At 35.0% G+C, this 12,692-nt stretch overlaps 1 protein-coding gene across 2 annotated transcripts; it reads left to right on the top strand.

Annotated features, from left to right (window-relative positions):
- The first annotated feature begins 1,543 nt into the window (after positions 1 to 1,543).
- On the top strand, positions 1,544 to 12,218 carry LOC113715756 (phragmoplastin DRP1C). Of its 2 annotated transcripts, XM_027240045.2 has the most exons (16): positions 1,544 to 2,047; positions 2,178 to 2,241; positions 2,766 to 2,870; positions 4,081 to 4,182; positions 4,998 to 5,048; positions 5,153 to 5,214; positions 6,374 to 6,464; positions 6,622 to 6,686; positions 6,860 to 7,054; positions 7,153 to 7,272; positions 7,366 to 7,436; positions 8,479 to 8,704; positions 9,069 to 9,119; positions 10,152 to 10,401; positions 11,340 to 11,479; positions 11,618 to 12,218. In XM_027240045.2, the coding sequence occupies exons 1-16, from the start codon at positions 1,910 to 1,912 to the stop codon at positions 11,741 to 11,743; spliced, it is 1,857 nt and encodes a 618-aa protein (XP_027095846.1). In that variant the 5' UTR covers positions 1,544 to 1,909; the 3' UTR covers positions 11,744 to 12,218. The 2 variants fall into 2 exon arrangements, with proteins under 2 accessions (XP_027095846.1, XP_027095847.1); XM_027240046.2 differs by lacking the exons at positions 11,340 to 11,479; positions 11,618 to 12,218 and having other exon boundaries at positions 10,116 to 10,293.
- The last annotated feature ends 474 nt before the right edge of the window (positions 12,219 to 12,692 follow it).

The following is a 12,692-nucleotide window of genomic DNA, read 5'->3' as shown; positions in this document are numbered from 1 at the left end:
GAGTTATTGGTCTTACATTAGTTTGAGAGCAAAAGAAATATGGCCCTTTACTAAATTGAGGTATGAATTTCATGTTTCTACTTTTTGCATATTTTCACCTTTTAAAATAGGTTTTTTTTCCCTTAAATTCTCTGATCTTATAAGCACTATTCTGTGCAAAAAAAAAAAAAAATTGAGAGTGGACTTACGAAAAATTTCAAACATTATCTTCCACCTCCTAATTTAGAAAATTTTAACGAAAAAAATTTACTTACATACAACTAAAAATCAAGCCTATCTCCTATTAGACATAGAATGGACAAACCCTTTAAAATAAGGAGTTATTTTTTTAAGTCAAACCAATATTTATTCATTTTTTACATTTGGTCATTTGAAAAAATAACTCCTCCCACTTAGCAATGCATTTGTCATGGTATTAGAATTTGAGAATTTGAATGCCAGTACACAACTGTAAATTCATTCAAGTGTACTTTCATTGAGAAACAATGGTTATATGTTGCCTTAAAAGGTTTAGTTTCCCAGAAAACATCACAAATGATGGAACAAGGGACTGCCAAATTTATTGATTTGACAAAAACATTTGGTACTAACTAAAAGAGTAATAAACATATTAGAAGCTTCAAGAATTAAATCAACTCCTTTGACACATTCAGTACCTTTTTCCTCCCTCTTTCAGTATTAGTATTGCTAAACAACATGAGTTTGAGATTGCACAATTACTGTACAAAATATTAGACCCGTCAATTTCATGATATAAAGCGAGTAGAAGAAAAACAGGAGAACAAAGAATAGCCATAGAGTTTAAAATCAATTTGCAACTTTAAGAATTTGGGACAAGTTTTCTATTAGAATAAATTGCACTTAACCCCCTCAACTTCCATTTTGTCTAGTTTTGACCAATTTAAAGACCTATTATATTCTTATATTTTGTGTTGTAGCATTTGGCCTATCCTTTTCAAGGCAAGAAATCAGGTTTTCGAAACCAATTTAGTAAGTTTATCTGCTAGAATTGAAACTCCATTTTACCCCTCTGACAATGGGAGATGTTTTTAGATGATGTTTATTCACAATACTAGTTTCATTATATGGGAAATTTGTGGTTTTTTTTTGGTAGATTACAACAAAGAATTTTCTTATTTTGGTATAAGAAGTTTATTCATAGCTTATAATAATATAACAAAGTAAATTACCAAAGAAGTTTTCAACTTATTTCAATCGTTAACTTTTGATCACTCATCTATTTAATGATCAAAATCAGATGGGTTTAAAAAAAAAAAACTCAAATTGGATGGAATAACAAGTTTATTTTGTCTACTACGTTGATCAATCCAAGGTTGGTGTGTTGGTCATATGCTCAATCTTCAATTAGACGTTAATTAATGAGGTAAAACTATTTGCAAGAAAAAAGTCATAAAGGAGACATTAATACCACCTAATAAGTTCGAGCAGTTGACCATAATTTTCCCTCTAATGACAATAATAAAGGTAGTGCCAAATATGCGTAAGATCTAATCTTTGATACAGAGTAGTTCCTAGTTCCTAATCAAATTCTCTATTTTGTTCCTTAGAAAATAAATTCTCTTTTTGTCGCTAGCCACTCGAAAAAGAAGAAGAAGAAGAAGAAGAATTTCTTTCTTTCTTTTTCTTCTTTTAATAGCATTTTGCAACTAACATGTTGTCCGACGGTTTTCCCCTTCCCTCCCATATTCTCTCCTCCTCTCTCTGTTTCTGTTTCCGCGTCACAGCTCTTCACATTCTCATCATTCTTCAATTTTCGACTGACCCCATTTTCTTTCTTCGATTATTTCCCACATTTCAATTTTTAAAAGCTCTCAAGAATCCAAAATCATCATTTTATCAGACCACGTTTTTTCTTGCCATCCCCAAAAAATAATTCAAGAATAACAGAATGGCAACTATGGAGAGCTTGATTGGGTTAGTGAACAATATCCAAAGAGCCTGCACTGTATTAGGTGATCATGGTGGTGGCAGTGAAGGCATGTCCCTCTGGGAAGCTCTTCCTTCTGTAGCTGTTGTTGGTGGCCAGGTCACATTCATTTTTCTCATCATTTTAATTCCATTCTTGATTCTTTTTGAGTTCTTTTGTGATGCTTTTTATTAATCGTATTGACGGAATTTGTGATTTTTTTATCTGGGATTTGTTGGAAATGAATCAGAGTTCGGGTAAATCATCGGTACTTGAAAGTATTGTTGGGAGAGATTTTCTGCCTCGTGGATCTGGTATGCTTCTCGGCTGCTGTTTGATTTTCTTGCTAGTCCTTTTTGGTGTATAATCGTAATGATTTATTTTGCATTATGTATTTTGTTGAAATTGATATCATTGAGTCTTTGGGATCATTATTAGTATTTGTAAGCAAAATTAACATTTGCTTGAGAGAATTTGTGAAATTTGGAGCTCATGGATGTCTTATATTGGTGGCCAATTGTGTTTACTTTTTTATGAAATGTACACGAAAAAATTGTATATTAACAGTACATTTTGCACTAAAATCTTACAAATCCACTTATGATAAATAACTAAAATTGGTATTTGCAATTTAGATTCCAATTTTATGCGTTATGTATTAAGTATAACACTTACTTCTGAGGCAGAATTTTCTTTTGGAAGAGGAGTTATGGGGTTTAATGTTAAGCCATCATCCATCTCTTCGCAAGTTTTGAGCCATCATCCATCTCTTTTTGATTGCTAGTTTCAGTACATTATGTGTTATACTTTCCTAATATTTGTCCTGTTAAATTTGAAGGTATTGTCACTAGGAGGCCTTTGGTATTGCAACTTCATAAGATAGAAGGGCAGTCTGAATATGCTGAATTTCTCCATGCACCAAAGAAGAGATTTAATGACTTTGGTAAACCCAAAGCTAATACCCATCTCCAGGATCTTCCAGTTTCTTTGACCAGATTGATGTTTTGTAATTTAATTGGCCATTTCCATTGTTTGGTTATCCTTGAGATGTTTATTTCCCTATATGGCTCTCTCAATAATATTGGTAAAGTTTTTTGTTATATTTAGTCTAGTGCTTCTTTGAATTGTAAAATGGTCATTGTTTTATTCCTATGTTGGGAATGGGTGCACGAAATGTGTTCAAGCATTGCAAGAAATGATCTTGATCACAGATTTATGGTGATTTTATTTGTCTAATTCTTTTTATGTTGCATGTTAGTGTCTGGTATTGTTTTGAGATTCAACATCAGATGATATTTAGAATAAAGTGATCATGTTGTTACAAATCTTTGTCATATTCTAGACATTGGAGGGGAAGGCCTAAGATATTTTTTGTCCTCCAAAAATTTGAGGGGAGAACTAATCAAAATATGTAAGGTACTTGTAGGAAGATGATACATAGTGCCAAAACCTTTGGTATATATATTCCTTGTTTTTTGTTCTATTGCATGAACTGTCGTAGTGGATGTCTAAGTGTCTTAACCTCACATTTTGCAGTATAACACCTCTCTTCTATATGGTCATTACTGAAATTTCACTGAGGATTTGGAAGCTAAATTTGGCTAACAATGGGACCTATTCAGGATTATACAAATTTTCTTGGAGTTTAATATTTAAAGAAGATGGTAAATGTATTAGCTGGGGAATGAAAGGTAAAATTTCAGGCTTAGAACATAGATTAAAAATTGCATAGAACTAGGCACTTGACTGATTGTAGGCCATGGACAGAGTTGAATAGAAGAAGAGAATCATTTTGATCAGACATGGGTAACGTCAATTATGTTGTCTTTACTAGAGTTAATTCAGCCTATAGATGCCTTGTGGTTGTGATATATTGATCATCCAACTAAATGTCAAAATATATTTGTTTCATTATACGAGAATAGTAAGTTGCACACACTTATGCTTCCTGATAATCATGCAGGCAATTCAAGACTGTCTTTCCCTTTTTTTTCCTTTTCAAAAGCTTTAGTTGTCACAATATCTGTATTATGAGATAGCTTCCATGTTAATGCAACCTGGAATGCTGTTTAATCTACCCTTGCATCACATCTGTCTATATGCAAGAGTGAGATACATGTCACTTATTGGTGGGCATTGTGTTCTTGTTGCAGCTGCTGTGCGCAAAGAGATTGCAGATGAGACAGACCGCATAACAGGGAAGTCTAAACAAATTTCTAACGTTCCAATTCACCTCAGCGTTTATTCTCCACAAGGTTTGTCTTCAGGCTTCTGCATTTATCCCTTCATTTTGGTCACAATCTACAGCTGCAAGAATACTGAACAAAAGCTTCCTTCATGTTGCCTTGTAACTTCTGTGATGAATTGTCAATCCCATAAAAAAGAGCTTTTTCTCTTTGTTTTTGTTGTTCCCTCTTTTGTCAAGCTTGAACCTAAAAAAAAAAGGAGTGTTAACGTGTGCTTGGATAAGTTGAGAACAATTAGAAAACAAATAGCAGCAATTGTGTGGATTGTATTAAGTTTTACATGCATTTGTTGGCATTGTCCATTGAGAGGTTAGAGTGTATGTAGCACAAAATTTCACTACGAAGATGGATGTGTTGTGCTAGAAGTAAAATCATAAGTAGTGCATATAAACATTGTAAAATCCTAGGTCCTAGGTGTAGTATCAATTATTAAGGCTAAGTTAAGCTAGTCAAATTTGATTTTAAGGAACATGCTGTATGAATTACTTTCTGACAGAACACGAGTTCCAAGACTTGATGAAGTATTTGCAATGGACCATCTTGTGTCACTAATTTTTTTTATTTTTTTAAGAATCTCTTATAGTCATGCAGTTCATTGTTATTCCATGATTCCTCAGTGTCACATCGTGTAACATAGTTTGTGGTACAGTCTCTGTCTCCCTCTGAAATTCTTTTACGTTTCTGTTATTCCATGATTCCTCAATGCGACATCCTATAATCTAGTTTGCAGTATGTTGTCTGTCTCGCTTTGAAATTCTTTTATTTTGCTGTTTCCTTTGCTATTTTAAAACATACTTTTCTAAGATCCATGTTTTGTCTTACAGTTGTTGACTTAACCCTCATAGATCTTCCTGGGTTGACAAAGGTTGCTGTAGGTGAGAACCGAACACTTTTGCTTTAGGCACAGTTACGCTCTCAGACATTTGATGCACAACTTAACTGACATAATAAGTATTGACAGATTTTTGAAATCTTGCAGAGGGACAGCCAGACAGTATTGTTCAGGATATTGAAATGATGGTTCGCTCTTATGTTGAGAAGGTAAGGATGGTGTCCAACCTGCAACACCTATCAGTTTGGGCATTACAGTTGATTAAGTTTGAAATGATGTTTTGGTTATTTTTTCTTAAATGATTTCAGAACTAAGAGATATTAGCATTTTATTTGGAGGATATTCTTGTGCACCATCATTAACCTGGTTGAGAGCCACTGACATTCTCACTTTGTCTCTATAAAGGTCAAAAATTTTCACTTTTTACTTCAATTAGTGAAATATTCCTAGAACCTGTAAAAAATGTCCAATGATGTACAGACATCCTTGTTATTTGTTTTTGGCTGTCAAACTTGAAGAAATTCGCAACCACTATCCTAACCAATAAGATAACATTCTGTAGGAAGTGAAGTGAATTTAGCAAGTGTCTACTTAGTTAGAGAAGTGTTTCTAATACTCTAGTCTAGGTGGTTCTACTGTGTTGTATGCTGCAGGAAGTGATCTACTGCTGTTGAAGTTTGAAAATTTGTATCATGCACAGCTAGTCAAAAGTTTGAATAATTTAAATTTTGTGTTCTTGACTTCAATTTTAATCTCAGCCTTTTGCTTTTCATTGATAATGAGAATAAAACTCCTAGGATTGTGCTGTGGTTGAAGGTGGACTTTATTTGAATCAACAAGAAGTAACAGCTTAATTAGCCTTGTACTTTTATGATGTATTTGAGGCTTTGAATGTTGTTCTTTTAGGACATTTGTCCAATCTATTAGTACTGCTGCATATTGGAGAGACTAGTAAGGTGCGCCAAGGTGCGGCTGGAGGGCTGTTGTGGATGAACCTTTATAATGTGTCCAGAAGTTTTGCGTTTTCCTTTCACTCAGGCTGCTAGGTTTAACGTGTACACTTTTGGTGGGATCTTTTTAGTTTGTTAAGGTGCAGATATACCTTCAACAAAGGATTCAAGGAGAATAAAGCCAAACTCCATGCCAGTCTTTTGCATTGTGATATTATGTTTGCTCCTGATTTGTATGACAGGATTATTTGGTGTGAATACTACTAAAACATGATGGTTTACATTTCAATATTTTTTCTTCCTCTTTGCTTTGTAATTTTGATGGAAACGTTTTCATCTACCACCTTGTTATCTTGATCTGGTTTTGAAAATTAAGAATCCAAGTTCTCTCATTCTTTCCTTTCTGTAACATTTTCAGCCAAACTGCATTATATTAGCTATATCTCCTGCTAATCAAGATATTGCAACTTCTGATGCCATAAAGCTCGCAAGAGAAGTGGATCCTACTGGTAATGGAAATGCTCTGTACTATTTTTCTTTTCGAGCAGTCTGCTGGATATACCAATCTAATTTCTCTTATTTTTGTACTTGTTTTTATTAAGTTTTGCTGAATATCCATTCTAGTCATTGAACTCGTCACTGAACTGGGATTGTTTCATTTTCTAGGGGAGAGGACATTTGGAGTATTGACGAAACTTGATCTAATGGACCAGGGAACCAATGCCTTAGATGTATGAATTCAAAGCATTTTTCTTCTTGGATGTTTACCACGGGTCATATCAACATCACTGAAATAAAAATCTTTTGCACATATTCATAGATATATTGTTCTTTGAGTCTTTTGACTCCTTCATACTCTTTAAGATGTTTCCTCTTTGGATTCTTGTTTTTATCAATATTGAAGGTACTTGAAGGCAGAGCATACAGGCTGGTACACCCATGGGTCGGAATTGTTAACCGCTCACAGGCTGATATTAATAAAAATGTTGACATGTCGAATGCTCGTCGGAAGGAGCAAGAATATTTTCAGTCCAGCCCAGAGTATGGACACTTGGCCCACAAGATGGGATCAGAGTACCTTGCGAAACTTCTGTCTAAGGTTTGTTCTAATTTTTGATGCTACTGCAATTGTAATTTGACAGAAGGCTATACATTCAGAAATGTTCACAAGGCTTGTTCTCTTTTTCCGTGCATCAGCATTTGGAGACTGTCATTCGGCAGAGAATACCAAGTATTATTACTTTAATCAATAAGGCCATCGATGAGCTTAATGCAGAGTTGGATCGCATTGGCAGGCCTGTAGGCGTAGATGGTGGGGTAATGAAGGACATACACTAATTTTGGTAAATTTTACATGAAATCCTTCAACAGATTATTACTAATATTTAGGTGTTCTGCTCTGTTTATCAGGCTCAGCTTTACACAATCTTGGAACTATGTCGGGCATTTGATCGAATATTCAAGGAGCATCTAGATGGAGGGTAATTTCTGTTCTTTTGAACCTCCCAAAATGTTAGGAATGTGATATTTTGTTTCTTTTTACTGTTCTTGCATATTGATAAAGCGTGAATATAGTTTTCTTAACAGTGACTCCAGGTTTAAATTGTCATTAAAAATGTTTTTGATACTCTTGGTTAAACTTCCACAGAACTATAGTATTGGCTGCTAAAAGTGAGATCTATACAAGTAGCTGACTATTCATCTGGCCTATAACTAAGATTCATATGCAAGTTAAGAACACCTTTCTGACACAGTTCTCTGCTATTCAGGTGCTTGTCCTGTATGGAGCTTCACAATGATAACTTTTCCTGACTCTTGTATTTTTATTGTTAAAACTTTCTTGTCCAAGTTTTTTAGTTCAAAGTGGGCTGTGTATACAATGGATTTATGGAAGGCCTGTTCCTTTTAGATATTTAGCTTCATTCTTCACTGTACTAAATCTTCTTCCTTGTCAATAGTTGCCTTCATACAATGGTGAACCAGATGTTTAGCAAATGAAGAGCCATATGCCCTTTTCAATAAAAGCCTTTTAAATGCACTCTGACTCAATGGCCCTAAATGAAGGCTTTTCTCCTTCATTTCTTTCTTGTTTGGTAATGCATTTCTAGGAAGGATAGTTGCTTTTAGCTTACCTAATTTCTGATGCTTATCCTGTCTAAGAGCAATAAAAAAGTTGCACAAACCAATTTGTTCCTCAGGTTCTTCATGATTGGTCTAGTTGGAACCTTGTCAATAATTGAAATTTCACCAGAAAAATTGATCAATTAACATAGTGTCCATATCTCTGGAAGTTTAATACAAGTTATGGAGGCATTTTGCTAACCTTCTCCTTTCTTAAATTTAGTTTATTATAGATGAAAATCTTGTGTGACATTACACTGGCACATTAAACTTTGGGGAAGAAGATTCCTGCGTGGTCGTGTATAACTTAGGTGGTATAACATTAGTTTATGTTGATTGGATTCCTTTTCTTTTTAAGTGTCTCTACTAAGAATATTAGAGGATAACATATGTCTTTCACAGGAGGCCAGGGGGAGATAGGATATATGCTGTCTTTGATCATCAATTACCTGCTGCAATGAAAAAGCTTCCCTTGGATCGTCATCTCTCTTTAAGTAATGTTAAAAAAGTTATCTGTGAAGCGGATGGTTATCAACCTCACTTGATAGCTCCTGAACAAGGATACAGAAGACTCATTGATGGTTCACTTGGATATTTCAAGGGGCCTGCTGAGGCTTCTATTGATGCGGTAACATTGCATTCACTTTAGTATTTCTTAAATTCCCATTAGGTGGTACTCGTGAAAAATTTTCAGACTATGTATGTAAAACAGAGATTAAATGATAATTTCTCCTAAAATGTCTAAAGTATGCTGAGTATAATATCCTCTACTGCACCAGCAATTAGTTGTTTATAATAACCCTATGACATCAGTTTGAATTAAGACCTTTTAGAATAAAGCTATTTAGTAAATGAGGTAGGTTGTTGATGCAATGTGGACACATTTTAGTAGCCTCATTTCCTTTTTTGGATAAGAGACCAATAGCTTGTTCTAGTTATACATAGCTGTCCCTACTTACTGGTGATTTTTTTTGGTGTGTGTGTTTTGGCAGGTGCACTTCGTTCTGAAAGAACTTGTGAGGAAGTCGATTGCAGAAACCCAGGTAAGAACTTTTACTGACAATATTTGACCAAGTTAACAAACTTGTTTATGGTTTGAAATTGCTTCTTCCAGGCTTCTCTTTTTTTAAATCAGAAATTTGTCTTATGGTACAATATGGAGGTTTAAGTTTGAAGACTGTGTTTTAGATGTATTAATATAAAAGTTTGGTATCTGTCAGTTTTGCTAATCAAATTTGTTAGGATTTGGGAACCTTGGCTCTACAATTTTGTCACGAAGGCTTCCATGCAAAAGGTTTTTGATCAAATTTTGACTTTCCTTGACTGTGTCTGAATTTCTTAGTGTGAAATATGCATGCTAGCATTAGATTAATCAGAATTGTTTTCCGTCTGGTTCTTGATAGTGTCCATTTTTTCTTCTCTTCTTGGTATTTTGAGTTTAAGGAGAAGAAGAATATCAACGACATGGAAATAAGAAATATTTGAAGGGTTTTGACAAAGAAAAGGGAAGAATATTTGGCATTTTTCCTTTCATGGAAAAGATATTACATCTTTTTCTGGATTATGTAGCTCACCGCAAATAGGTACCATATTAGGATTTATGAGCTTGATACAGTATAATCTGCTATGATTCCTGCTGATATCCATGTGATGGTGCTTGACTTTTGCATCTTCAATATAAAATATTTTCTTACTTCTTTTGAAGTTCTGATTTCCTTAGCTATGTCTATCTGATAATTTACAGAGGCCTTGCTACTACACCCTCCATCTTTATTTTTCCTCCAGAGTATAGTTGGTATTAGACTTTTGTGTGCAGCCATGTTCTTCATGCTTTTAAATATCAATACTGCATGATTCATGAGTAATATACTTAAATTGACTTCTGTTGAACTATAATGGAAGTACAATGTTCAGCTATGATTAAGAATGTAATTTTTTCTTGAGAAGTTTATGTTTTCACTTCTAATTGATCTTCTCTCTGTACTTGCTGCTGGGAAAATGCTCTTGCACTAATAACTTACCGTATTTGCCCCTACAAGGTGATGAACATTGTTTAGTTCCTTTAATGTCACTAGGAGTTGAAACGATTCCCATCACTTCAATCTGACATTGCGGCAGCTGCCAATGATGCACTTGAAAGATTTCGTGATGAAAGTCGCAAGGCTGTATTAAGACTGGTTGAAATGGAGTCAACTTACTTGACAGTTGAGTTTTTCCGGAAGCTACAGATGGAGCCAGAGAAAAACCCAAACAATACAAATCCCCCGAATCCAAACTCAAATCAAAATGTTGATCGGTACACAGACAACCATTTAAGGAGAATTGGTATGCTTGTTACATTGTTCCTTTTTACCGTTGCCACTCACGTCTAGTGTTAATATGCAGATAGTTAGCTTACTCTGCAAAAATATTAAATCTTCAGAACGAATATTCAGTTGACTTAGAAACATGGGGCTCTACTGGAAGAGTTGTGCCTGCCAATGAGATATAAAAAGATGTTGGAAGTGGAAGGAAGATCACTTCCCACTTTCCAGGGCTAAAGTACTTGAAATTTAGCAATCAGAAAAAAGTCTTTTGAGGAATTGATACAGGGAAGAATAGATAGAAGTGAGAAAGAGAAGATAGGGGAGGGGAAGAGAGAGAATCTAGAAAGACGCCTTCTACGAGTATCAGTATTGCAAAATTTCATTTCTGACATCCATTAGTGTTTTACTATAGCAATTACACCATTTCATGCGGAATTCATTTAACAAATGAAAACACTTATATACCATTTACATTAGCAGTTTGCTAGTATTTTTTTTTTAAGTATGTGCTTGTTTTCCGAGATGTTTCTGCAATGCACCATTATGAACTGCATAATTCATCCACATAAAGAAGATTGGTACTGGTCAAATTGAGCATGACGACATCGAATTACATGGGAATAAGCCAGGATTTATTGGTCAGCTTTGGCCTTGGAAATACCTAGGCTCACCTAATACATTTTTTATGCTTATTGGTTTCATGAAGTGTAGTCAAGACTACAATGGTATTACTTATCCATATCTTGTATTCGACAAGTAGTCTTGTTGTCTCAGCTTCTGCCTCCCCTGGACCAAAAAATGGAAAAAGGAAAGAACTTCAGTTTGAGTGCCAGTGTTTTATAAATGCAATAATTTTGTATTCATCCATTCAGTTTAGTTGAAAATATACAGTCCATTGACTCACCTGGTGAAAAAGTACAGGGAATTCGTTTGAACATGTTGTTTCATCTCTACCAGGGTCAAATGTTAGCGCTTACGTAAACATGGTTTGTGAGACCTTGAAGCTTACCATTCCCAAGGCTGTGGTTTATTGCCAAGTCCTACAGGCAAAGCGAGCACTGCTGAATCATTTCTATGCTCAAATAGGAAGGAGGGAGGTGAAGTACTCTGGACCTTTCACTAATTTCACTGATACACTGCAAATTCCTTTGTTGGCAGGGTCTTTTTGTTGACAAGATTTCCATACTAAGGTTTGGAATAATAACTGAGTTCACTTGGGGTGCATGTATTTTCAGAAGGCGCAGCTCGGTAAAATGCTGGATGAAGACCCTTCACTTATGGAAAGAAGAGAAGCTCTAAGTAGAAGGCTTGAACTTTACAAGTCAGCAAGAGATGAAATTGACTCGGTAGCGTGGAAGTGAAGATCTGCATAATCCAAGTTGGAAAACAGAGAAACAGGGTGCAGTGTGCTTCAGGTTATTCATTTCAATCAAAAATGGAAGTGATCTGTATTCTTATGCTTTTTGTCGTATAATCCATGGAGGCACATGAACTCCAGGATAATGGGACTTATCTCAAGTTGGCAGCCATGGTTTATTTCTGCATTCTTCAATTCTTTTATTTTTTCTGCTAGGCTTTTTCTGAAAGATGACCACTCAATTGATGATGGACTATTATTCAATTAGTGGATCGTTGTGTTTAATTTTTCCTGTTGCCTATTACTGTCCCTGGCAGGTGTTAGGCACATTCTTTTGCAACTTATTCAGTGCAATCTTTGTAACAACTTGTTATCGACAGTGTACACTGTAGACAATTCGACAAGGAAGGTGAACGCCTCAGGTTTTTGGGGCAGTTAACCATTGGAAATACAACTGTTTTATATGATTTTCAACTGTTCTTCAAATTCAACAATTCACAGGAATGGCTCTGTAAATTATGGATCTGGATGTTCAATGTATAAAACTTGTTCTGCACTCTCTGGAATAGTTGAAACACCAAACCTGGTAGCACCAGTCTGGAGAGTCTCCTGGATTTTGATCTTACTCGAACCCCAAGAAAAGCATGAAACAGTTGCATAACTAAATTGTAGCACAAAGATTTTAAACAGCCATATTTGAAGTCTTGAAATTCTAAAGCAATGTATCAATTTTGAAATCTCGAGTGGCAAACTAGCTGTCAAGTGCCAAGGAGGACAAACTATTCATAACAAATTTAAGAATATTAATGCAGCTAAACGCAACTGGTATCCAAGTCAAACGCACTTAAAAAATTGATAGCTCAGAATTCAGATGGGTGTAAAGCTGGCAAATTTCATTTAAGAATCATAAATCAATTGGAAGATTTATTTAGGCTGGTCATTGACAATCAAAG

The sequence above is a fragment of the Coffea arabica genome, chromosome 11c, assembly GCF_036785885.1.
Source record: "Coffea arabica cultivar ET-39 chromosome 11c, Coffea Arabica ET-39 HiFi, whole genome shotgun sequence".
NCBI classification, from domain to species: domain Eukaryota; kingdom Viridiplantae; phylum Streptophyta; class Magnoliopsida; order Gentianales; family Rubiaceae; genus Coffea; species Coffea arabica.
Note: the sequence above shows the minus strand (reverse complement) of the source record. Positions and strands in the feature narration are given on the sequence as shown.